The sequence below is a fragment of the Trichomycterus rosablanca genome, chromosome 23 (assembly GCF_030014385.1).
Source record: "Trichomycterus rosablanca isolate fTriRos1 chromosome 23, fTriRos1.hap1, whole genome shotgun sequence".
Classification (NCBI taxonomy): Eukaryota; Metazoa; Chordata; class Actinopteri; order Siluriformes; family Trichomycteridae; genus Trichomycterus; species Trichomycterus rosablanca.
The window spans coordinates 14,802,050-14,829,419 of record NC_086010.1 but is presented as its reverse complement, the minus strand read 5'-3'; the positions used below and the strand labels follow the sequence as shown (position 1 = coordinate 14,829,419).

Here is a 27,370-nt window from a genome sequence, read left to right as displayed (position 1 = left end):
TTATCTGCAGACCTTAGAAACAGGATTGTGTCAAAGCATAGATCTGGAGAAGGGTACAGAAAAAAAACCCTGCTCCACAGCGTTCTGGACCTCACGCATATTGACAGCATTATTGGAGCCCTTAACAAATGTGTATTTGTATGATGTATAAACAAACACCCCCATACCATGATACATCCATGTTCATGTAAAGGGATGTCCTTTTTTATTTGGCCTGAAGAACATAATGTCCATTATTTCCATAAACGATTTAAAATGTGGACTCCTCAAAGCACAGCACAAGTTTTCACTTTGCGTCAGTCCATGTCGGATGAGCCTGGGCCCAGAGATGACACCAGGTTTGTATTACGTTTGCGTGGACGACATGTTGAAAGATATATTTTGCTTAGTCGCCGAGTTATAGCAATCCATCTCGGAAGCTGTGGGCTAGTCTAAAGAAGCTGACGAGTGCGACTGGGCGTTAACCTTGAGTAGCATGTTTCCTGTCTCCTGCATTGATTTATTGCTGTAAATGCTGCCGAGGCAACACTGTTATTCAATCAGTCGTGCCGCCACCATCACTCGCCACTCACGAATACATTACATATCAAGGTCTGTCACGATGCTGGAATTGTGACTGATGATTACTTGTCATGCGCATAATTGAAAATTACAATTTAATTGTTATGCCTGCTGATTGGCACTTTTACATTTTCTATAATATAATACAATAAATATAATATAATATAATATAATATAATATAGCATAACAACATAACATAAAACAAACACAACATAACATAACAAAACATAATATTATATAATAAATATAATATAACTTAATATAATATAATATAATATAACATAATATAACATACATAACATAACATAATATAATAAATATAATTAATACAATACAATACAATAAATATAATATAATATAACATAATATAATACTGTATAATACAATATAATATAACATAATATAATATAATATAATAAATATAACATAATATAATTAATATAATTAATATAATATAATATAATATAATATAATATTCATACATTCATTTATCTTCAGTAAACGCTTCATTCTGATTGGGCTCTGTCATGTATGGGATGCTTGGAAACACAAACCCTGTACAGGATGCCAAACTACTTCATGGTGTCATTTGCCTACTTCACTAATTTAAAATCTAAGGGCAATCTGAAGTAGCCAATCATGATGTTCTGTATAATTGTGGAAAGTGGGTGGCGACCTACTCTTGCTTGAGAACTGCTTATTTTAGGGTTATGACAAAACACTGAGTCAAGAATTCCATTGTCCTTGAGAGTTACGGAACACCAGAACTAAAATCAACAAGAACTTCAACAATATCAATCAAAAAAAGCTTGTTGTCCAGTTGTCTAGGTCCAGAAGCAGCACAGCTAACCATACTGTGTCATTTCAGTGTGATCATCTGAAATATCTGGAAAGTTCTAAATTCAGTTTTTATGCAGCTAGGCTTTTCTGAAAGACCATGAAGGCAAAAATGCTAATGAGAGTAAAACAGATGTACCTGGCAACTGACAACTGAGTAATGGAAACCATGCTGAAGCTCCTGACAGTAAATCTAATTACTACAAAGTTCAGGAGCTAAATTGGTTATACAAAACTATCCTTCAGCAACACACACTTTATACCTGTCAGAGATGCTAGATTCATTCAAAACTCACTTTGATGCATTTGTTTTGACTTAAAAAGATCCTTCTGGGTATTTCTCATATAAACCCCAAATTAGACCCATACAAAACTAGGCAACAGAGAAATGCAACTATTTAGCTTATTCAGCTATTAAACAGTCTTTGGTTCAAGCCCAATTACTGCCAAGTAGCACTGCCCATGAGTAAGACCCTTAACCCATATCTGTGTAGGCCACTAGTGGTAGTCTCTGAGAGAAGAAAGGACAGATGGGATAGGTCACTATGAGTAGCCTTTGCATAATGGCAGCTTTAAACTTAGCATTAGAACGCAATACCAGAGCTTTTCCAATCATGCCCAAGACCTTTTTCAACATGCCCAAGACCGTGATGCCATGTGGAGGCTGACCAGTGTACAAATGAGTAATTAGAAAAGCTCAATTTAGTCATCAAAAGTGCTGGAAGGAAAGGAAACAAAAATCTCACATCTAGAACCCTAACCTTAACCCTAACCTTAACCTCAACTCTAACTTTAAACCTAACCTTAACCCTAACCCTAACCTTAACCCTAACCTTAACCACAACATTGAAAGCACTGATGTTGATTTGAGAAGGTCTGGCTTGCAATAGACCTCAAAATTTATCCCATAGGTGTATTATAGGGTTAAGGCTCACCATAGAGCTCATGTTGTAGGGGCATCTTTAGGGGCATGGTAATCCGACAGTCTCTGGTTCAAGCCCAATTACTACCAAGCAGCCACTTTTGGACCCCTGAGCAATGCCCTTAACCCTTGACTGCTTGCAATATATTCAGTCAGAATTGGAAATCATCTATTAATCACGACTGCTAAATGCCATAAGGTCCAGGCTGTGTATAGGCCACTAGAGTTGCTTTGCAGGTTACTTTATGGACCTTACAATGGAACGACTCATTTCTTTCATCGAGCTCTCAAGTGTCAGAGTGTGGACTCACTCTCAGTAAGGGAAAGCCATGAATCAGCGTCTTTACAGTGCTGGAGTCCGACGGCAAGCCTGTATGTCTGGATTTCTGGAGCCACCGTGATAATGACTGTGTTTAAAAGCAGCTCCTGGTCCAAGTTCGGATCAATAGGCTTGGAAAAGCAAGGTGGCCGGCGCCTGGATTTTTGCAGAAAGCATCTCTGTCTTCCGCGGCTCGGTAATCTCCACTCAATTACGTCCATTTGTCTTCATTGACTTCCAAGCCTGATGCTTAAGGCCATGTACGCATTCGTTCTGAGTGCACCCACACTGCTAATTCTGTTTATTACCCACATAGACATCGGTAATGTGGTAAAACCTGAAAACTTGATGATGGCTTTCAACCGAAGAGCCCACTTTGAGAAGAACCAAAAGTATTGGGACACCAAATCACATAGAGGTCATTATTTGTGGTATTATACTGTATTAGTGCTAAAAGTTACTTCAAAAAGTAACTGGTGAACATCTAACAGAAAGGTGCAAAAATGAAGAGAGGTCATATGCTGCTCTTTCCTCTGTACTTACTCTCCCACTGCACCCCCTGCACTTTGCTGAGCAGAAAAGGTCAGTAAATACCAAGCTTCGTCAGTCCACCACACTAAACGACTCACCTGAAGGCAGCGTCTGACCTAACAAACCCATCTGAAAAAGTCAGCACTTTCACAAGTGCTTCAGTGCTAAACATCTGCCACGGGGCTGCCAGCGGCCCAAGGTAAACACCATCCCGACACTGACGACACCCTGTTAACAGACCTTTCTTTACCACAGCAAGAAGGATCTGATGGAAAGCAAAAAGCATAGACCCACCATTAGCCTCATTACCACGACTTTTCCACTGCATTAAATCATAAATAAAACGGACGTGAAAATAAGTCATTTCCTCCAGAGGCCGAGCTTGAATCGTGACAGTGTCAGAGATGGAAACAAGCGGCGACTCTGGCTACATCTCACTCCCCACACTTGTATCCTAGTGCATCCACTTGGAGATCCATTACAGGCTAAATGACTCCCATCAGCATCTTTTTGAGGCCCTCGGATGCTTGCGGTGCAAAAAAAGCTCTCGATTTCGCTTTCAGACGAAGCGCTTCACACACCAGCCCTTTGTTCCGGGTCTCGGCAGAGCCAGACGGGAATGATCAATGGGGTCTGTAAGGGTTTTCAAGCTTACAGGTACTTTTGAATGCTATGAATGGTAAGTCAAGCCAACTGGGATTATGATATTTACTTATTTGCATCCAAATCCATTTGGGATCAGCAGAAACTAGCGACAAATAGCAATCCTGATTTATAGAAATGGGAAATCAGCATCACATTTTGCTACTTGGGATATGCTGATGGCTGAAAACTGTTGAACAATGATATAATCCACATGTTTACGCCCAATTACTAAAGATTACTTGTATTTTATTTGGATTTAACGCCATGCTCAGCATATGTGTGTCATATGTTGTTCTGACATGTCCAATTCTACATCTTGTTAATATGGTGGGGGGCGGGGGGCACAAATCTATCATTCCCACCATATTAACCATTGATGGAGACGCTAAAGGATCCTAACATTCTGCAAAGCTATTGAGTGGAATATGTTTGTTTATAATTTGTACATCAGTATATTGAGTGGGGCATTTTGATCATATCTGAATATGGGAAGGGGGCATGTCCCACCCAATATATATTGTGATTACGGCCCTGCCAGCATCAAATCCATGCAATTGCAGCAGTTTCCCCCAGCTTACCATCCCAGCTTTCCCAAATTGGATATGCTCAATTTTAAGGCAATTGTAGACTAGTGGTTAAGCTACCAGACTAGTAATCAAAAGGTGGTTTGTTTCAGCTCAACCACTGCCAGGCTGCCAGTGTTGGGCTTTTGGGCAAGGCCTCTAACCCTCACTTGCTTAGCCAGTATACTGGATAAAAGTGCCTGCTAAATGCTGAAAATGGAAATGCACTCTGGCAACCTCTGCTTCTTGCACAACGTCCAACAAGGTCACAGACTGGCACACACCTTGTCCAGCTGCTTCTTTACACCAGCCAACGACATATTCTTACAGTGACTCTTTCGGCAGACCACACTACTCTTTCTGCTTTCTTCTTCCATTCAAGTCAGCGCGTCAACCAAGCAATGGATGCCACGGTTGCCAAGAAAAGAAGGTTTAAGTAAAGGACCCTATAGTGTTCACTTGCAGTGCAAATGGTGCTGCCAACCTGGCTGTTGTGCAACCCAAGTCTCTGTAACTCAGTTGTTTTGAGGCACTAGCTTGGTTTGACCTGACATGACACCATTAGATTGGTGTCTTGATCCCATAGGGTTCAAGGAAGACATGCATCACAGCTTTTTGTATTGGCACCAATGTGTCTGGAATCAGTTGCCTGATGCCAGGCAAACAGCTGGATGTTTACAGAGAAGTCACGTCCATAGGAAACTGAATTTAAAACTGTACAAATACTAGAATTAGCAGATCAGATTACAAACTCGACCATAATTACGCCGGTTCTCTGTGCAGGCCTTCGTCGTACGAGTTCTGCTTTCATCACCACCTGCACTGAGAGCAACCCGCCAATGCTAATTAGCTCCTGTGTTTCAGAAAGAAAGAGTCAGCAGCCTCTCCTACTCTAACACACTTCATCATTCTGCCTGACCCTGATGGGGAAACACCAATTAGAATCAGCTGCAGATTTAGCAGTCTATGATTTACCCAATAAACTCATCAAACAAATCAAAGTGAGTTTACCAACGACTGACAGTATAAAATCGTTTGTTTTGTATAAGAACTGCCAAAAGTCCTCTAGCCAATCCCCCCCACCCCTCGACACCTGTGTAATAACACATTATACCAATGCTTGGATTGTTACCGAGGTTAACCGATCAAGCATTAACCAACAAGCTAATGGCGTCCATTCAAAGTCATCATTCACATACAATCACAGGGCTTTATGCCCATGCCAGACATTGCAAAGTAGTAATTTGGCCTATATGAACACAAAGACTATGATCAGAACTAAATTAGAATAAGAACATAGTAGACGTAGGAATATACTGTCTTGTGCAATAAAAAAGGGCCAACCTCAAAATGGCAAAACATTATGTATAACAGGCCAAGGTTGGGCCCTGCACCTCCAAGAACTGAACCCAACCATGCTAAACCAAGGTAGTCTGGTCAAAGTCAAATCAAATTTATTTGTATAGCGCTTTATACAGTACACATTGTCTCAAAGCGACTTTATAGAATCCAGGACAGACAGACAGAACACCCCTGTTGGGCAAGCCGAGGGTGACAGTGGCAAGGAGAAACCTTTAGAGGAACCAGACAAAGTACTCTGGCTAAATAGCTATGTTGGCTTCTGGCTGTGCCTGATTTCTGACCCCTAGGACCGGAAATGCCCACCCGGACTATAGACAAAGGCTCAGAGCTTGGGGGTTCAGGGTCATAGAAACTTGTGGTGATCAGGGATGTTGGGTTGCTCTCGTTCTGCCTCTCTTGTCCGATCACTCAGGTTTGATGACGATGGGGGAGGTGGGCGCTGACGTCCTGTGAAAGCCTTCATGTCTCTGTTACCTGCTCGCTCTCCCTTTAAGTTATGCTGTAACAATTACCAATGCTGCTCCTGCTAGATGTGATGGAAACCTGGCATGTTTGCACCAAAAATTTTAAGAACCCACTATGGACTTTATCACAGACTGGACTAAATAATGAACTCCGATTTGTGTAAATCCTATTTATTTAAATAATCCTGCAGGCCACCCAGGGAGGATGGGGGTCTTTGCCTTCTTAAGGTTTCTTCCTGTAATTTTAAGGGTGTTTTTTTTGCTTGCCACTGTCGCCCTCGGCTTGCTCAACAGGGGTGTTTGGTCTGCTGGTTCTTGATTCTATATAGTTTCTTTGAGACAAATTTGACTTGACAACAAAAATGGGGGAGCAATTGCAAATCAATGAAGTGGCCAAATCAATAGAAACAAAGTAACAGATGATAGACACGAAAACAAACACCCACAGCCGGCAACTGAGAAAACGGCTAGGGAAGGGATAGCGCAGAAATGAAAACTGTTTGTGAGAATATAGAAAGCTATTCAGAGCGCCTGTGACAACACAGCTCTCAGAGTAAAAAGAGAAGACACAGTCTACATACTGATGCAAACCTCAAGCTACTTAACCAGGGTCTTGTCTGGTCTTTTCCCACCCACCAGACTAGCAGCCAACAGTTCTGCCTGCTAGGAAGCGCCAAGTTGACAGGTAGCAGAGCTGACATTCAAACTCGGAGAGTTAAAAATCCCAGAACTGGTGCTAGCGGAATATCCCGCCTCGCCACCTGGGTCTCTGACGTACCCTTCCCTTAAAAAGCCATTTTGCGCACCACATCCAACACCACACAGCTCCAGAAGAAAACAACAAAACACTTCCCACATACTAAGAGCAAAGCAAGCCTTACCTCGGATCCTTCTGTATGCTATCGATGGAGGGCGAGCGGGCGAGGGGGCCCTCGGGAGGTATGGCGGGGCCGGATTTGCTGTAAGGAGACTCCACGGAGGAACAGTACTGCAGGGTGCGGTACGGCTCGACATAGCTGGCGTAGCCTCCCCGAGGAAAGGTCCCGGACGCGTTCTGGCTGGCTGTCCGCTGCAGGGGGACGGAGTCGACACCGGGGGAGGACGGGGCTATGGCAGGAGAGGAGGGATGAAACAGAAAGGTCAGGAGCTGTTCACAGAACTGGTGCATAAGGTCTGAGCAACAACAAAAAAAAAAAAAAGACATCGAGTGGGATGGAAACGTACAATGAAGAAATGGCAGAAGAGGTCAAGGGGGTGAAGATTGAAAAATAGATCAAACGTTTTGATTTCATCAGGGATACAGCAGGTTCGGAAACACTGGGTGCCAGGCAGGAATACCCTGGACAGGGCACCAATCCATCGTGTGAGCTAGCATAATAGACTAGGATCAAGAATTTCAGTTCATTTTAATACCCGAGCAATGTCACTCGCAAGTATGATTGCAATGAATTGAGGGATTTCCCCATCTACAGTCATAACATTATTAAAACGATCTGGAAAATCATTGCTCTCTGTACCTGTTGCGACTATGTTGGAATTGTGTTTGTAGCCTAAATGATCAGCTGATCAGCCATAACATTAAAACCACCTCCTGGTTTCTGCACACACTCTGTGTGAACACGTTGTAGTTCTACAATTACTGACTGTAGTCCATCTATTTCTCTACATACCATTTAGCCTGCTTTCACTCTGTTCTTTGATGGTCAGGACCCCAACAGGACCACTACAGAGTAGGTATTATTAGGGTGGTGGGTCATTCTCATCACTGCAGTGACACTGACATGGTGGTGTCAGCACAGCAGTGACACCTCACTTTCACTGCTGGACTGAGAATAGTCCACCAACCAAAAATATCCAGCCAACAGCGCCCCATGGGCAGTGCAGCAATAGATGAGTGACGGTCTCTGACTTTACATCTACAAGGTGGACCAACTAGGTAGGAGCGTCTAATAGAGTGGACAGTGAGTGGACACGGTGTTTAAAAACTCATACCAGCACAACACACACTAACACACCACCACCATGTCAGTGTCACTGCAGTGCTGAGAATGACCCACCACCTAATTAATACCTGCTCTGTGGTGGTCCTGTGGGGGTCCTGACAGGCTAAACAGTATGTAGAGAAACAGATGGACTACAGTCAGTAATTGTAGAACTACAAAGTGCTCCTATGTTATGGCTGATATTATAGGTATAGAACAGATTAAACATTTATTCAATCAGAATGCTGACACCAGAGAAAATGAATCAGGTACTTGATGACCCATGAACTGTTAAAAGCCATTAGCGTACGATTTACAGCGAAACGATCTTACTTCGCAGATTAGCAAAGCGGCAAGGGTTACAGCACGAGGTCGAGATAAAATGCACCGCTGATTAACATAAAGGAAGGATTTAAATGGCGCCGCGGTGCTTTTAAAGTAACACAATAACCGCTTCTGGGATAAAACAGGCAACCCGCTTTCGGACCCCGCAGCTCGTATAAATGAGGTCGGACTGCCGGCGTGAGATCCATTCAGGCCGCTTAAATACAATAGATTCGAACGGGACGACGACGCATGGCCTGCGATACGATTCGGCGTATGAAGTGCTCACTTGTGAGTAATCACTCGTCAGCAGGAATATAGAGCAACGCTATTTTTAGGTGCCTCCACAGTCATTCGTTTCCCCCCCCCTTCATCCGCCTATTCCAGCCTGGCAATCATCACCGGTGCATTAGGACGAACATCTGCAGATGTGCAGACTGGAGACAGACTGACTGGAGGCAGACCAGACCAGAATCCGGTGGCATGGGTCGCGGCTCTACGTCTTTATTTTGTTTAGCCCTTCCAATATTTAAGTCGAGGAAGCTGTTGCGTAGTGGTTAAGGTACTGAACTAGGAATCAGAAGGTAGCTGGTTCAAGCCTCATCACTGCTGGGTTGCTGCTGTTGGGCCCTTGAGCAAGGCCCTTAACCCTCAATTGCTCAGACTGTATGCTGTAAATGTAAATGTAAGTCATTTCCCCCAGGAGAGGACTCTGAGCTGTACTAGACTAGTAATCAGAAGGTTGCTGGTTCAAGCCCTATTACTGCCAGGTTGCTGCTGTTGGGCCCTTGAGCAAGGCCGTTAACCCTCAATTGCTCAGATTGTATGCTGTAACTTTAAATGTAAGCCGTATCCCCCAGGAGAGGACTCTTAGGGACTGGACTAGTAATCAGAAGGTAGCTGGTTCAAGCCCTATCACTGCCAAGTTGCTGCTGTTGTGCCCTTGAGCAAGGCTCTTAACCCTCAGTTGCTTAGACTGTATACTCTAAATGTAAGTCGTATCCCCCAGGAGAGGACTCTTAGCTGTACTAGACTAGTAATCAGAAGGTTGCTGGTTCAAGCCCCACCACTGCCAGGTTGCTGCTGCTAGGCTCTTGAGCAAGGCCGTTATTAACCCTCAATTGCTCAGACTGTATGCTGTAAATGTAAATGTAAGTCGTATCCCCCAGGAGAGGACTCTTATCTGTACTAGACTAGTAATTAGAAGGTAGCTGGTTCAAGCCTCATCACTGCCAGGTTGCTGCTGTTGGGCCCTTGAGCAAGGCTCCTAACCCTCAATTGCTCAGATTGTATGCTGTAAATGTAAGTCGTATCCCCCAGGAAAGAGGACTCTTAGCTGTACTAGACTAGTAATCAGAAGGTTGCTGGTTCAAGCCCCACCACTGCCAGGTTGCTGCTGTTGGGCCCTTGAGCAAGGCCGTTAACCCTCAATTGCTCAGATTGTATACAGTAAATTTAAATGTAAGTCGTATCCCCTAAGAGAGGACTGTTTGTGTGCCTTTTCGCAATAGGATTGAGGTTTGGATCAGATGGGATGAGTTTCCCTGTTACTGTACCGTCACAGTTCTTTGTTCGGGACACAGACACAGAGCTTAGGCTCGTAAATCTGTTGAACCTAATGATCCATAGCGGGGAAGTTCTCAGAGTCTGGACTGTGTCCGCCAAGTAAAGCTCACTTCCAGAAATAGGAAAGCGAATGCAGGGGAACTAGGAGCATAAAGGAATGGACACAAAATTAGAAAATTATGACATCATAATTTAGTCATTTTGAATTATATATTATGTTATATTACACACTGTGTAACCACGGGCTGGGAGTGACTCAGTTAGGACCTGGTAGGTTGTCACAGGTATCTATAACCATGCTGACTGCAGTGCATCTCGCAGCTGCTGGAGGGTACGTGGTGGAGGGTTAGGGTTTCAATGACGATCAAGATGATCCCACAGCTGCTGGAGGGTACGTGGTAGAGGGTTATGGTTAGGGTTTCAATGACGATTGAGATGATCCCACAGCTGCTGGAGGATACGTGGTGGAGGGTTAGGGTTTCAATGACGATCAAGATGGTCCCACAGATGCTGGAGGATCCGTGGTTTAGGGTTAGGGTTTCAATGACGATAGAGATGATCCCACAGATGCTGGAGGGTATGTGGTAGAGGGTTAGGGTTTCAATGACGGTTGAGATGAACTCTCAGCCGCTGGAAGGTACGTGGTGGAGGGTTAGAGTTTCAATGACGATCGAGATGATCCCACAGCTGCTGGAGGGTACGTAGTGGAGGGTTAAGGTTAGGGTTTCAATGACTATCGAGATTGTCCCACAGCTGCTGGAGGGTAAGTGGTGGAGGGCTAGGGTTTCAATGGCGATCGAGATGATCTCACAGCTGCTGGAGGGTACGTGGTGGAGGGCTAGGGTTTCAATGACGATCGAGATGATCCCACAGCTGCTGGAGGATGCATGGGGGAGTATCCATAGGGCAAACACGATGATCTAGGTGATCCCACAGATCCTCAATTGGGTTCAAGTCTAGAGAACTATGAGGCCTGGGTAGTACTTGGAAGTCTTGGTCATGCTCTTCCAACCAATCTTGGTGGAAGGTCCCATCTGCCCCAGGGAAGACAATCAGCATGTATGAGTGTATGTGATCTGCAAGGATAGATTCATACCCAAATCGGTCGAGAGTGCGTTCCACATGGATGCAGTTGGAGGTTTGCAGACATGTGCAAAGTCACCAGCTGCTTCTTTACACCAGCAAGCAGTGGATGGCTTATGTTATATTACATTCACATGTGTAGCATTTAGCAGATGCTGAAGTGACTTAAAATTGTGACTGAATACAATTTGAGCAGTTGAGGGTTAAGGGAATTGCTCAGGAGCCCAACAGTGGCAACTTGGAGGTGGCAGGGCTTAAACCAGCAACCATCTCATTATTAGTAGTCCAGTACCTTAACCACTGAGTTCCTCCACTATGTGCGTAGTGGGCGTATGGGCATATAAACCCTGCAGTAGGGGTCATTATTGCAGCTGTAATGGGAAAAAAAGACCCTGTATGACCGTTCCTCCTTTAGACATGGCAAGTTGTGTCAATTGAGCACATGGCTGGACTGGTAGAACGCACCTTGCTGGGTCAGCGTGTTAGATTGCTGCACCCGGGCACCTAATTTGGGTGTTGTAATATGCGCAACGTGCACAGACACAACAAACAATCAGGAAAACGTATTTACAATGCAAATAAATTACAGGAAGCGGCACGGCTTGCAATCTTGTCAGGGCATCACCCATCGCTGATCGTACTGATGAGGGGAAAGGTATTAAACAAGATATGAATTTTAAATCCTTTTGTAGACGGGTTATTCCTTATCTAACGGGGCAAATTCGGCTCCCTGTGCCCTATATTGAGGACAGTGACCTTTCGGTGACCTTCATGCACTATTAGATCTTATCTGAAAGGGATGATGCGGCATCCCAACACACCACAAAAGTTTGTGGACAGTCATCTAAGCATCGCACATCAAAATGCGCTCAGTGCTGGTCAGACATGATTCATCTACATTCACTAAGCACTCTATTAGGTACACCTAGCTGTTACCATCACTGATTATTTTCTAAGCTACACTCACCATACAGAAGTACCTTGTGGGTATAAACTTACCGACTGTCGCCACCCTTTTTCACCCCTCTGTGCCCCATTTATTAGTCCAATGAGACCCCCATCTGACCCTTACAGACCAGGTGATGTTTGAATGGTGCACAATTCTTAGCAATGCAATGACGCCAACATGGTATTGACATGGTAGTGTGTGTTGTTTTGGTATGAGTGCATCAAGTGCTCTTACTGGCCTCTTTATTAGGAACACAAACCCTGTTAGCACTGGTCGTAGGTGTACAATCTTCTATCAGTGGCCACTTTCTGATCACAGGATGCTGTTGGCTTAATATTTTTGGTTGGTGCAACCATCCCAACAACACTGCTGTATTTAATTAAATACCCAGAAAGTACATCTGTATGGCAAATGTAATGTCAACCGGCCAGTCTGGGGGCGGAACAGGTGCTAAGAGCACTGCAAGTGTAATAATTAGATTGGGAAAAATAACGTACTATAGTGGTTTGAATTACTGCAGAGTAAAACTGGTTGTTCCTTGAGAATTCCGCTACTAGTAGTTGATTGCTCATTAAATTTCATTCTTAAAACAGCTATAAAATATTATAGCGGCTTTAATTACACCTCAGAGTACTGTTTGGAGCATTATTAAAAAGTGAAAATTGCACGGCATGACCGACTCCTTGTTTCTACACACATTGTCCATTGTATCGGCTTCACTTATATACCATATAGAAGCACCTATAGTCCATCTGTTTCTCTGCATGCTTTGTTAGCCCCCTTTCATGCTGTTCTTCAATGGTTAGGACCCTCCCAGGACCACTACAGAGTAGGTGTTATTTGGGTGGTGGATGATTCTCAGCACTGCAGTGACACTGACATGGTGGTGGTATGTTAGTGTGTGTTATGCTGGTATGAGTGGATCCGACACAGCAGCGCTGATGGACTGAGAATAGTCCACCAACCAAAATCATCCAGTCAACAGCGCCCCGTAGGAGTGTCTAATGGAGTGGACAGTGAGTGGACACGGTATTTAAAAACTCCAGCACCACACACACTAACACACCACCACCATGTCAGTGTCACTGCAGTGCTGAGAATGATCCACTACTTAAATAATACCTGCTCTGTAGTGATCCTGTGGGGGTTATGACCATTAAAGAACAGTATAAAAGGGGGCTAAAAAAAGTATGCAGATAAACAGATGGACTACAGTCAGTAACTGTAGAACTACAAAGTGCTCCTATATGGTAAGTGGAGCTGATAAAAGGGACAGTGAGAGTAGAAACAAGGAGGTGGTTTTAATGTTGAGCCTCTGGACCCAAGAGGGTTAAGAGCCTTGCTCGAGGGCCTAACGATGGCTTTCGATTGATAGCCCAGAACTCTACCCACTAGGCTACCACTGTCCCTGACCCTGTCAGATCAACTGACGCAGTATCACAGTGCTGCAGCTTTGGTAATTCAGCTTATGGTGGCACGGCAGGTAGCATTTACGGTGCACAACCCCAGTCAGCCAGGATTAATCCCCCCTCATTCGCTATACAGTTGTACCTTGTAACTCGACATACCCTTAAACTCAACGTGCATGTGATGAAAACAAAGGGGTAAGCGCTAGGGTGTATTCACAAGAGAAACAGCAAGACCCCTTTTGGAACGCATCAACAGGTTTTCAATACATCCTTATGGGAAAAAATACCTTGAAACTCAACGTCTTTTAAACTTGACGCCACTCCCAGAACCAATTGACGATGTTGAGTTTCGAGGTACCTCTGTATATGTGAATGTTGGAATATTCTACTAGACCCACTACCACCCTAGTAACAAAAATAACTAAAGAAACGACAATGATCGAAATGTGCGTGTTAAATCTAGCATCACATATTGTGATGAATGTGTCATTGTGGTAGCTCTCAGGCAGGTGTGAATGCATGTTGTACAATGTGTTTACAGGCTAGCATTCACATCAGGTTGGCATTCAGGGGAGAAAAGCACCTATTCATGGCATACAATGCAATACCAACCAATCAACCAAACATTTTGGAAGCAATTATAACAAACAAAGCCATTTTAAGTGCTTTAATTTTGCACATATTACGTATGGTAAATAAGGGACTAGTGGACGGGCTCTGTTTTCAATAAGGCTCTAATGGTATATCAGTTACACACAGTTTATGGTGCAACTGTTACCTCACAACCAGGTTTCCTAAACAGTGACTTGAAATAATACTAACAATTTTTGCAACTTGTTGGTAAGGTAACAGGTCTACCCCATTCCAGCATCACTGTGCTCCTAAAAACAAAGACAGGTCTACAAAGCCAAGGCTTGACAGGCAGTTTGGTGTGGAAGAACCCAAGTAAATACCTTTGGGATTTAGTTTAGGTGTCATAAGCAACATTTCTGTCATTATGCTGTTGTTAGTAGATTAGAAACAACAGTCAGCACAGAATGGAGGTTCTAAAGTCCAACACCCAATGTGATATGTCTACAGCAGTATAAAGGGACGGAAACAGCTCTGTTCCTTGTTCTTCGGCGATTCCACTGCTGTATGAACCCACGATCGTGCTAGTCAACTGTAATCTTTGTTTTCATTCATCATCCCACCTTATTTTTCCATGGCAACTCACAATTGCAAGTCGCCTTGTATAAAATCGTCCGCTAAATGCCATAAATCGTACTCTAATGTTTTGCTAATCAGCTGTGTTTTCGATCTTCATGCTGACTTACACCGTCTGGGTTTCTTTGTTTATGTGCAGACAGAAGAAAATCAAATGCCAACACAGAAAACCGCCCAAATCCCTGTTAATGCAGCAGAACTGTAGGCTCTGGATCACTAACTTTATGCCAGAATGCGTTTTACGATGTGTACTTTTAGGACTCATTCATCAGCCTACTCCATTTTTACGAGGTGTTTTTTCCCCCTGACCCATTCTACAACTTCGACCCTCATTTGCTGGCTTCTTTGCAATAACAAGACGGGGATTTATGTGCAAGAATTGCGGTACGTAGTGAATCTCGTAGGATTTGATATGTTAAGAGGAATTATTCATTTGGATCGTGCGATTTTACCACATGAATCTGGTAATCAAAGCAAATCTGTGTGATTCATTACTCAAGTCTAAAGTACAGAGTTTAGCAACATTTCTGTCATTAAGCTGTTGTTAGCAGATGAGAAACAACAGTCAGCACAGAATGGAGGTTCTAAAGTCCAACACCCAATGTGATATGACTAGAGCAGTATAAAGGGACGGAAACAGTTCTGTTCCTTGTTCTTCGGCTATTCCACTGCTGTATGAACCCACGATCGTTCCAGTCAACTGTAATCTTTGTTTTCATTCATCATGTTACCTCATTTTTCCACGACAACTCACAATTGTGAGTCGCCTTGTATAAAATAATCCATTATATGCCATAAATCTTACTCTAATCAGCCTAATCAGGTGTTTTTTCCCCCCTGACCTGTTGTACAACCCCGACCCTAATTTGCTGGCTTTTTTGCAATAACAAGACAGGGATTTACGTGCAAGAATGGCGGTACGTAGTGGTTCTCGTGGGATTTGATACATTTGAAGATTTATTCTTTTGGATCGGGCGATTTTACCACCTGACTCTGGTAATCAAAGCAAATCTGTGTGATTCATGACCCTCCTTTAATGTGAGAGATGCATCATGTTATACCGTGGAGTCCATTTGTTCCCTGCCAGATTTGTGAGAAATATTCGACCCCCGTGCAGAATTGAATAAGACATCCAGAGGCTGAATGGGCTTTACAGGTGAAAGCTGATGAATTATGCATTCCGACTTTGCTCAATCTGAATAATACGCCAAAGTTATATGTAAATCAGCCAGTCTGGACTCTGCTTGACTCAGAGCCCTACAGGCTTCTGTAAATATTGTTAAGAAACGGAAGCTTTATTATCAAAAACCTGAATCCGGAAAGAGGGGGAGCGTCTACAACTTCTATCCACTTTCGCTAGCATTAGCATTTCAGTCAACACTAAACATTGGCAGCCGAAAGACCTACGTTGACCCTACCTGTTTAACATCTTGCAGGGTATCTAGGTGTCATGCAATTGCTTTAAATAAGCTTTGAGATGTGGCTGGGAGTCTAAAGTCTGTTTACAGTTAGGCTGTTGAAAGCAAACAAGAAACGACAGTTGGCACAGAATGGAGGTTCCAAAGTCCAAAACCCAATGTGATATGACTAGAGCAGTACAAAGGGAGGGTCATAGGTCTGTTCCTTGTTCTTCAGCTATTCCACTAATGCCGTCTCTGGTCTTATTCAGCATACCTTAGCTGCCTGTTGAATTGCTTATGCCCCAGCGTATTTTGCTGATCTTCTACAACAGTATAACCCACCCTGATCACTTCATTTAGCTGTACAGGACTTCAGATAACATCAAGATCTACAAGTATAGTAGAATGTTTTTTTAGACTTGGCTTGTATTGATTTCCAAAGTCCGGACTGGTCACATAAAAAGCGAAGTCCTGGCTATCAACTGAAAAATCATTTATATTGACAGAAATATATGAAATGACCCAATAAACTAAATTAAAGTTTACTACACGGCCAAAAGTATGTGGACAACCCTTCAAAGAATTACCTTAAGTGTTTATGCTGAAAACACTGCAACTGGATTAAACCAATTATATAAAATACATTTATTAATTTGGGTCCTTTCCTGTTTCTGGGCCATAAAGACACCATGTGACAAGTTTGGTGAAAGCCCAGACCTTAGTCCCCTCAAGTCATGGGAACAAATTACTTCAGACACAGTCCGGAATCCTGTTGAAAGCCTTCTCAGAACAGTCTTATATACATTTTGTACATACACCGATCAGCCATAACATTAAAACCACCTACTTGTTTCTACACACATTGTCCATTTTATCGGCTTCACTTAACATATAGAAGCACTTTGTAGTTCTACAATTACTAACTGTAGTCCATCTGTTTCTCTATATGGTAAGTTGATGATGTTCTTTAAAGGTCAGGACTCTCCCTGGACCACTACAGATCAGGTATTATTTGGGTGGTGGATCATTCTCAGTCCATCAGTGACTGAGGTGTACCAGCATGAGAATCATACCAGCATGAGAATGACCCACCACCCAAATAATACCTGCTCTGTGGTGGTCCTGTGGGGGTCCTGACCATTGAGGAACAGGGTGAAAGCAGATTAAAAAAGTATGTAGAGTAACAGATGGACTAAAGTCAGTAATTGTAGAACTACAAAGTGCTTCTATATGGTAAATGGAGCTGATAAAATGGACAGTGAGTGTAGAAACAAGGAGGTGGTTTTAATGTTATGGCTGATCAGTATATAGATTTATAGTCTGACTGAGATCTGATACTCTGTCCAAACCTTTTGACAGATGTAATAAAATACCAGCAGAACCCTGCAGTGTAGAATTTAAGACCATGTAAAGTAAAATAAAAATTTAAATCTTAAACTTACAATTGGACCAACATGAACTCTTTCTTATTTAGGTAGAGCACTTTGAGCTTTTGGTTTTAAAACGTTAAGTGCTACACAAAAAAGGGTATAATTATGATTTTATTATTTAACAGGGTTAGTAAAAAGAATGGTAGGGGGAAACAGCATGGGCGGGAGTCCCTAATCAGGTACGAGTGAACCATTGCGACCCAGGTGCCTCTTATTCTGCATGTTTTTGCTGATTTTCACTAATCAGACATTTGTTTAGTGCAGGTGATTAGGAAATTTTGGAATGCCCCCAGAATCCGGAACAAAAGAACACTGACAAATGGGCCAGTATGAAAAACCAGTCAGATGGTCAAGTCCAATCTTCAATCAGGCTGATCAGTATATATACTTACCATATAGAAGCACTTTGTAGTTCTACAATTACTGACTGTAGTCCATCTGCTTCTCTGCATGCTTTGTTAGCCCCCTTTCATGCTGTTCTTCAATGGTCAGGACCCCCACAGGACCACCACAAATCAGGTATTATTTAGGTGGTGGATCATTCTCAGCACTGCATTGTCACTGACATGGTGGTGGTGTGTTAGTGTGTTGTGCTGGTATGAGTTTTTAAACACAGTGTCCACTCACTGTCCACTCTATTAGACACTCTTACCTAGTTGGTCCACCTTGTAGATGTAAAGTCAGAGACGATCGCTCATCTATTGCTGCTGTTTGAGTCGGTCATCTTCTAGACCTTCATCAGTGGTCATAGGACGCTGCCCACAGTGTGCTGTTGGCTGGATGTTTTTGGTTGGTGGACTATTCTCTGTCCAGCACTGACAGTGATGTGTTTAAATACTCCATCGGCATTGCTGTGTCTGATCCACTAATACCAGCACAACACACACTAACACACCACCACCATGTCAGTGTCACTGCAGTGCTGAGAATCATCCTGGGAGAGTCCTGACCATTGAAGAACAGCATGAAAGGGGGCTATCTAAAGCATGCAGAGAAACAGATGGACTACAGTCAGTAATTGTAGAACTACAAAGTGCTCCTATATGGTAAGTGGAGCTCATTCTTTTTCTTTAATCATACTTTCTAAAGTTGTTTATCATATATAATAGATTCAGGCAGCCACAAATAATGACTAAAAGAACTGAACCTGCTTTATGGGTTTATGCAAAACAGCCTCCTCTCGACAGGAGTCGTGAAGTATTAACCATCTCTGATGAAACAGTTCCACTCAAGTTTAGCACCGTCTCCCTTCCTGAAAGGTGAAAGTGGAGGATTGAGGGAGGCGCAGCCAGCCTTTAAGACGCCTCTTCCTTCGGTGACGGCTTAATCCCTCTTTTCTTCCGGAGATAAGTCATTCCGGCGGGTTCTCGACGGCACGTCCTCGTGCCTGGCATGGCGCTGCTTAATTGACTTGATTGAGATTGAAATTTGCGAGCCGGGAACATACGGGTCCTTTTATAATGATGCATACAAAGGAGCGACGCCGCATGAAAGGTGGTAGCGGTTCTGAAGCTTCGTCAAGGACCTGCTATTACTCCATAAAGCAGCCGAGCATAGATTAAAGAATTGAAGATAAAATAGCTTCAGGTTGAACCACTTTAATGCCAAACAGTCGTAGTCTCCAGTCATGCAGCAGCATAATGCATAATAGCATAAACTCCTGAGTTTGAGTCTTAGTGGTGCTAATGGCCTGGCTGCACGCTAAACAGACACAATTGCCCATTTCTGAAGGAGAATAATGTCAGCCAGTCTAAGCAATTGAACCTTAAGGGCCTTGCTCAAGGGCCCAACCTGGCAGTGCTGGGGCTTAAACCAGCTACCTTTCGATTACTAGTCCAGTACTTTAAGCGCTAGGCTACAATTGCCTTTCTAATTAGAGCTGCATTAGTGACCCCTGCTGTTTGGTCAGGGTGCTGCCACAAGTACTGCAGGAACACATGAGGCATAATGTGATCTCCCTTGAATGGTACAGCTCTCAGTGCTGGTATAAAGAAGTAGTTTGGAACTTCAGACGTTTCTAAGCCCAGTGTGGGGGTAGTGGAAGTGATAAAGGAGTTGTACTAGGCAATTGAAAATGACCTCGGGGGGGGGGTAACAATCTATGGACAGCCTGGATTTAAAAGTAGATTCGGGTGCCAAGGTGGTGCAGCGGGATGCATACCACATGCATCTCAGCTCTGCTACCTATCAGCTTGGCGCAAGTACTGGAGGTACACATAGGGCATAGTGTGATCTTCCTTGAATGGTACAGCTTTCTGTGGTGGAAGTGGTAAAGGAGTTGTACTAGGGAATTGAAAAAGACCTCGATGAGGGGTGGGGGGTGGTAAAAATCTAGATTTGGGTTCAAACCTCAGATCTGCTACCAGTCGGCTGGGCGCCCTGTAGCGGCCACAACTGGCAGTGCCTGGCTTGAGGGAAAAGGCTGTACTAAAACAGCAGCGGGGTCTTCGACAATGGGTAAGGACCCTAGCTAGTACCCTGTGGTGCTTGTGCAAAGCTGGATGAATGCAGGGGTCAGCAAAACTAGACTTACACGCCAATCCACCCAAGTATGAGCAAATAAGAAGGGGTCAGTAGACTGCGAATGCGTCGGAGGGAGCGTTTGTCAGGTAAATATACCCTCATTGGAGTCGATTGGGGTCCCCAGCAGGGGAAGACAAATTGACTATGCCAAATTTTAGATTGTTTTTTTTTTTTAGTGTGCACTACGGCTTAGGCTAATCAGCCCTCTTTTACCTTTAACCACCATGAAAGACACGAGGCCAACACTTTACGTTCGCGCTTCAAGACATTAAAATCCAATTAAACTACTGAGTGCTCTTGGCTTGTGGGAAAATATAATACATTTAGTAAATTCTACAAAGACTTATTGCTTTAATCAGACTAAAAATGGAAATAATAGAGCTCTAATGAGCACCAGAGTCAGGGAGAAATTTCAACATGACAAATAATCTTATGACAAATGGTGTCGATGTCAGTAGCGCTCTAATCTATTCAACAAAGGCTTGCAGGAGCTAATGCATTATACATTTCCATCCGTAATATCGGCACTCGTACGGTACTGCGCCAGTCTTTGGAATGCATTCTCCAAATCCAATGTTTTGTAATGCGTTAGCGACATAACGTCATTTACCAGCGACCGTCATTTACCATTCTACATTCCTAACACACACACTATATTGCCTAAAGTATTAAATTCAGGTGTTCCAATCACTTCCATGGCCACAGGTGAATAAAACCAAGCTTCTACAAACATTAGTGAAAGAATGGGTCGCTCTCAGGAGCTCAGTGAATTCCAGCGTGGTACCGTGATAGGATGCCACCTGTGCAACGTCCAGTCGTGAAATTTCCTCGCTATAAAATATTCCAGTCAACCGTCAGTGGTATTATAACAAAGAGCTATATCTATATAATAACTCCTGGAATCGCGACCTTTGGTGGGTGATCGATGGATCATAGAGATCGGTGCGTTCTCATGTAAGGAACCCGCTCTGCAGCAGTAGAGGAGGACATACGAATCATCTGGCTCATCTGGATATTTAACACAAGGGTTCACATACTTTTGCTCAGCCTGAACTGTAAATCGTTAACAATCAGGCATTTAACATAACGACTACACTCTCCCCGCTCTGCCAAAGTGGTCACATGATCAGAACGAAGTACTGCGATTTTAACGGGAAGCAAAATCTTCACCAACAAGGCTGATGCTTCCGAGCCATTAAACAAAGCCAACAGGTCTTGAAGAAACATCACGAGGTTTTATCATAAAGGTCAGAGAAATTCACTCGGCGGCATCTGGGGAGAAAAATCACACCCCAGACCTCTATTAAAAGCAGCTATATGGAGTTATTTGCACAACTGAGCTAAGTGGCAGAGCTGACATTTTGTCTCGAGGAGCGCCACTTGTGCGTTTCTCACCTCTCCAGGATGACAGATACTCGAGAAGAATGAGATGTGTCAAAAAGATCTGTTCTTCTATTGTTGTGCTGGGAATTACAACCTATTTTGGAAATAAGCTTGGCCTAGTTTTTTTTATTACTGCTCGCATTAGCATTAGATGGTTTTCCTCCAATAACGCTTGGGTCGAGTGGTGGGAAAATATGCTAGCTAGTTAGGTACTGCCTAGGTATTGGGATGTTCACTTATAAGTGCGCTCTCAGTGACGTTCCCAAGCTCAGATAAAATAGAATGGTTGGTCAGGGTATCTGTGACAAGATCTGCTAAATATGGGAGCAGTCGATAAAAAACAACACACTGATGAACTGATGAACTAGATGGGTATAAATTGGGACAGTTTCGGATGATTGGGTCAGCCGTGCTACCGGCCTGACTGGGTGCTCGATGGTTGGTTGATATAGCTGGCAGTACTCGAGGGAGGAATGGTTATATAAATTAACACATGACTTCCAGTGTGGATCCACTGCTGGTCAGTGTAAAGATGCTCCCAATTCGATGCAAGCAGCAGAGAAATTGTAAATCTATTGTAATTGGGAATTGGAAATGACTAAACTGAGGGAGCAAAAGGCAAAATACAAATTGGGACAGTGCTAAAAGTGCATACATTTGTTATCTAATCAGGATCAATTGCACAAAATAAGTGTTAATAAGACCATTATAAGTCAGATCAAATAAAATGTATTTAAGTAATTATTATACATTATTATTTATTTAATTAAATATTATTTTATTATCATTATTATAAGGGTAAACTTAAAAAAAAGTTGTTTATTTACTCCATTATTTAAAATGCCACTGTAGGAAGTTTTAATATAAGTAAAATAACTTTTAATAATAATAAAATTAATTAAATAAATTAAACAATTAAATAAATCAAATAATTTAATAATAATAATATCAAATAACACCTTATCACAAATAAATAAGGTGGCCAAAATAACAGAAACAAAGTAACAAGTAAAAAACAAACATATCTGCAGCCCACAACAGAGAAAATTGATAGAACTGGGATAGTGCAGCGCTGAAAACTGATCTTCACAATATGACAGGCTGCTCCGACAACTCAGTTCTTAAAAAAGGAAAGATAGAGAACCCTAAGAACCAGCTAGAACTGGTAACTGGTGATGTCCGCTCTGAAAAAAAGCCATATCACGTCCCTCTGGGGGCAACACGCTCCCAGGGCCCAAAAAGCCACAATACTGGGCGAGTTCCCAAAAAGAAATAGGTATGCTGGTAGGCAAACCAGATCTGACCGAGCAGCCTGATATCAAGGTTGCCAGACAGAAGAGCTGGTAAGTCTGACAGGATAAACTGTGATATATTAAAGAACTTCCACCTGGAGCGAGAAAACACTCACCGTCCTTCATGCCCTCTCTGACAACCAAAATAAGCAAGATAGACAGACACAACCCTATATTACGATACTTCAGTAGCTGCCACGTACAAGCTGCCTAATATACATTGACGTAAGCATGAGGCACGACCTCCCAAAGGAACCCTCGAAATCTTATTTAAGCATGCTTTAATTTTTGCCCACTTGAAGAAACGACTCTTCATTTAAATCCTGTCACTGATACCTTCAGGCGTAACGGAATAAAGAAGCAAACAATTAGCAGCTAACTGGATTTGCATGAGGTACCTGACTAGAACTTAAGATCAGTCAAATGACTGTATAATGCAAAAGTATCTGTGTATGTAAGAGTGTGTGTCAGTGTGGGTGGGGGGGTTGATATAATAATCACTTCTTCTCAGTGGCAACAGTGGCACACATATGGACTTTGAACAACGCCGTGATGGATTGGCTTGCTAAGGATTTGTGCAGAAATTCTAATATTTGATGCACTTGCAGAATTCACAGGCTGCTCTGGCAGGAACTAGGGGTGTTTAAATAGGTTCGAATACTCTGGTCTAGACCCAGGACTGATTGTGGGGTTGTTTGGGGGGTGGGGGTTATTACTGCAGGATTTTTAATGGTCACCTTGAAACCTCTATACTTGTAAAATTGCTCATTTGTCTGTGTCTTATCTTGACAATTACCCTCATCCTGTTTCCTCACACCTTTTTGGGTCAGGAAATGACCCTTTCTGATTGATCCCCTCATCCTGTAACCTGCGTTACCCCTGACACCATTTGAGTAAGGAAATTACCCTCTATAACCACCAACATATCCTTTATTACACTCCCCTAATCTTGTAATCTCCTCTTGAATCCCATTTCCTTCCCCCTTAATCTCTTCCTCTTACCTCCTTCTTTCATTCCTATGCCTGTTTAGATTCATTGGTCAACCAAGCCGTGCCCATACACCTGTATGCATTATTTGCCCGACACATGCTCCCTCCGATGCATACGCAGTCCACTAACCCCTTCTTATCCTCCCATACTACATACACCCCGGGCTACTAATCAAGGTTCTTACAGAGTCTTTTTAGACCAATTTGTCTGCTGCAGGCAGTGCCAATTGTGCTAGGGGGCACCCAGCTGACCAGTAGCAGAGCTGAGAAACTCTGAGATATCTCAACACTACTTTGCAAGGGGACCAGACATCAGTTCTCTGGACCACAACAGGTTAGAAGTGTTCTTGCTTTCAAGAGAGCCAAAAATCTGGATGCCGAAAGTGCACCCAAGCTCAAAAACACCCCAGAACACTCAGAAACAAAGTGCACTCCTGGGTACTGTTTGCCCTCCTGAGGGAGAGGGTCTGGGATCTTCTCCAAGCAAGCTAAGGTGTGGACCATGCTGAGGGCACTCGGGTCCAGTTGCAATCGTCCAGTGCTCTAGCCCACCAAAGCCGAGATCTCCAACTCTTGATGCAATGCTATCCACCTGGCCAGGCAACCAAACAGGCACAACTGGCTGTGCCTGAGGGAGGGAGGTCGACTAGGCTTTATTGCCTTTGTATGCGGTACAAATTCTGTGAGACTTCACCAGTGGCAGGTGAAAAGACGCTCCTAGCAAAAACCCCTGGGTTAGATTTGTGGGTACATGATAGTCTCGGCTCTGCTCAGTCAGTGATGGAAGGTATAAGCAGTAAGGGAACTGCAGATATGGGAAGTGGCAAAGTTCCCTGGTACTCCCTAGAGCAAGGGTCTGAGATTTACTTCAAGCAACCTTAGGTCTGGACAACGGTGTGTAAAGTGATTAGTTTGATCCTGAGGCTGGGAATCCAGTAACGTGATTGGCTGAACGTCACGCTACATAACAACAGTGGACCAAAACACGGCCGCATTGTATTAGAGCGACTTACCTGTATTGGTACGGTAGGTGCCAGTGTGTCCAGGGGGAAGGGGTTCCGCTTGACTCTGACTTAGGCTCCTCATTGGGCCTTTCTGGTAGACGCGGTCCTCATAGATGGGTTCGATGTGGTGCTCCGGGGACTGCAGGGGCCTCAGGTCAGACCCTGCATGGCTGTGTTGACTGCTGTATGAGCTGCGTGATCCTGTCAGGAGAAAATAAGTGGTAAGAACAGGGTCTCTGGTGATTTACCAGTTCATGCCAGCCATCAAATATGGTCAGTGATTCAGGAATGGTCAGCAGGAAAACCTAGAACATGATTGCATACAGTGGGGCCAAAAAGTATTTAGTCAGCCACTGATTGTGCAAGTTCTCCTACTTAGAAAGATGACAGAGGTCTGTAATTTTCATCATAGGTACACTTCAACTATGAGAGACAAAATGAGAAAAAAAAATCCAGGAAATCACACTGTAGGATTTTTAAAGAATTTATTTGTAAATTATGGTGGAAAATAAATATTTGGTCAATAACAAAAGTTCAACTCAATACTTTGTAACATAACCTTTGTTGGCAATGACAGAGGTCAAGCGTTTCCTGTAAGTCTTCACCAGGTTTGCACACACTGTAGCTGGTATTTTGGCCCATTCCTCCATGCAGATCTCCTCTAGAGCAGTGATGTTTTGGAGCTGTCGCTGGACAACACGGACTCCACAAATTTTCTATGGGGTTGAGGTCTGGAGACTGGCTAGGCCACTCCAGGACCTTGAAATGCTTTTTACGGAGCCACTCCTTCGTTGCCCGAGCAGTGTGTTTGGGATCATTGTCATGCTGGAAGCCCCAGCCACGTTCCATCTTCAATGCTCTCACTGATGGAAGCAGGTTTTGGCTTAAAATCTCACATGGCCCCGTTCATTCTACCCTTAACACAGATCAGTCGTCCTGTCCCCTTTGCAGAAAAACAGCCCCAAAGCATGATGTTTCCACCCCCATGCTTCACAGTAGGTATGGTGTGCAACTCAGCATTCTTCTTCCTCCAAACACGACAAGTTGAGTTTTTACCAAAAAGTTCCATTTTGGTTTCATCTGACCACATGATATTCTCCCAATCCTCTTCTGGATCATCCATATGCTCTCTGACAAACTTCAGACGGGCCTGGACATGTACTGGCTTAAGCAGGGGGACACGCCTTGCACTGCAGGATTTGAGTCCCTCTCGACGTAGTGTGTTACTGATGGTAGCCTTGGTACTTTGGTCCCAGCTCTCTGCGGGTCATTCATCAGGTCCCTCCGTGTAGTTCTGGGATTTTTGCTCGCCGTTCTCATGATCATTTTGACCCCACGGGATGAGATCTTGACCCCAAGGGAGATTATCAATGGTCTTGTATGTCTTCCATTTTCTTACAATTGCTCCCACAGTTGATTTATTCACACCAACCTGCTTGCCTATTGTAGATTCGCTCTTCCCAGCCTGGTGCAGGTCTACAGTTTTCTTCCTGGTGTCCTTCGACAGCTCTTTGGTCTTGGCCATGGTTGAGTTTGGAGTCTGACTGTTTGAGGCTGTGGACAGGTGTCTTTTATACAGATAACGAGGTCAAACACGTACCATTAATACAGGTAACGAGTGGAGGACAGAAGAGCTTCTTAAAGAAGAAGTTACAGGTCTGTGAGAGCCAGAAATCTTGCTTGTTTGTTATTGACCAAATACTTATTTTCCACCATAATTTACAAATAAATTCTTTAAAAATCCTACAATGTGATTTCCTGGATTTTTTTTTCTCATTTTGTCTCTCATAGTTGAAGTGTACCTATGATGAAAATTACAGACCTCTCTCATCTTTCTAAGTAGGAGAACCTGAACAATCAGTGGCTGACTAAATACTTTTTGACCCCACTGTAAGCATTAAGTATCAGTCTAAAGGGGCTACAAAGTGTCCTAGGGTATAGGACTCCACTGAACTATAGTTAGCCAAGCCTAATTCTGCTTGTGCTGCAATGGTATGGCTTTGTTGCAGTTGCTAGACTGGCCTGCCTGCAGTCCAGAGCTGTCTCCTTTGACAGCTGCAACAGTTGGTATCCCTAGTTCCCAAATGACCAAAGGGTCACAGAATGTCCTAGGTTCTAGGACTCCCCTGAACTATAGTTAGCCAAGCCTAATTCTGCTTGTACTACAATGGTATGGTTTTGCTACAGGTGCTAGACTGGCCTGCCTGCAGTCCAGACCTGCCTTCCATTAGACTGGCTCTAGGACTCCACTAAACTATAGTAACCTGGGTTGGTGTCCTTAGTTCCCAAATGATTACAGGGTGTTCTATACATATGGTGGCCACTACATGGCCAAAAGTTTAAGGACACCTGATGATTAAGTTGCTAGACTGCCCTGTCTGCAGTCCAGAGCTGTCTTCCATTAGACTGGCTCTAGGACTACACTAAACTATGGTAAGCTAGGTTGGTGTCCTTAGTTCCCGAATGATTACAGGGTGTTCTATACATATGGTGGCCACTACATGGCCAAAAGTTTAAGAACACCTGACGATAAAGTTGCTAGAAAAGCCTGCCTACAGTCCAGACCTATCTTCCATTAGACAGGCTCTAGGACTCCACTAAACTATAGTAAGTCAGGCTGGCTT

The 27,370-nt window shown here is 43.4% G+C and overlaps 1 protein-coding gene across 1 annotated transcript in view; it reads right to left on the bottom strand.

The window, feature by feature from the left end:
• Window positions 1-27,370, bottom strand: part of LOC134301329 (catenin delta-2-like) — a 190,598-nt gene that overhangs the window by 138,569 nt on the left and 24,659 nt on the right. Inside the window, exons 3-4 of the mRNA XM_062985993.1 lie at window positions 24,756-24,947; window positions 7,087-7,312 (exon numbers count right to left, since the gene is read on the bottom strand). Of these exons, the coding sequence (XP_062842063.1) occupies window positions 7,087-7,312; window positions 24,756-24,947 (418 nt within the window). The remainder of the gene's footprint in view (window positions 1-7,086; window positions 7,313-24,755; window positions 24,948-27,370) is intronic.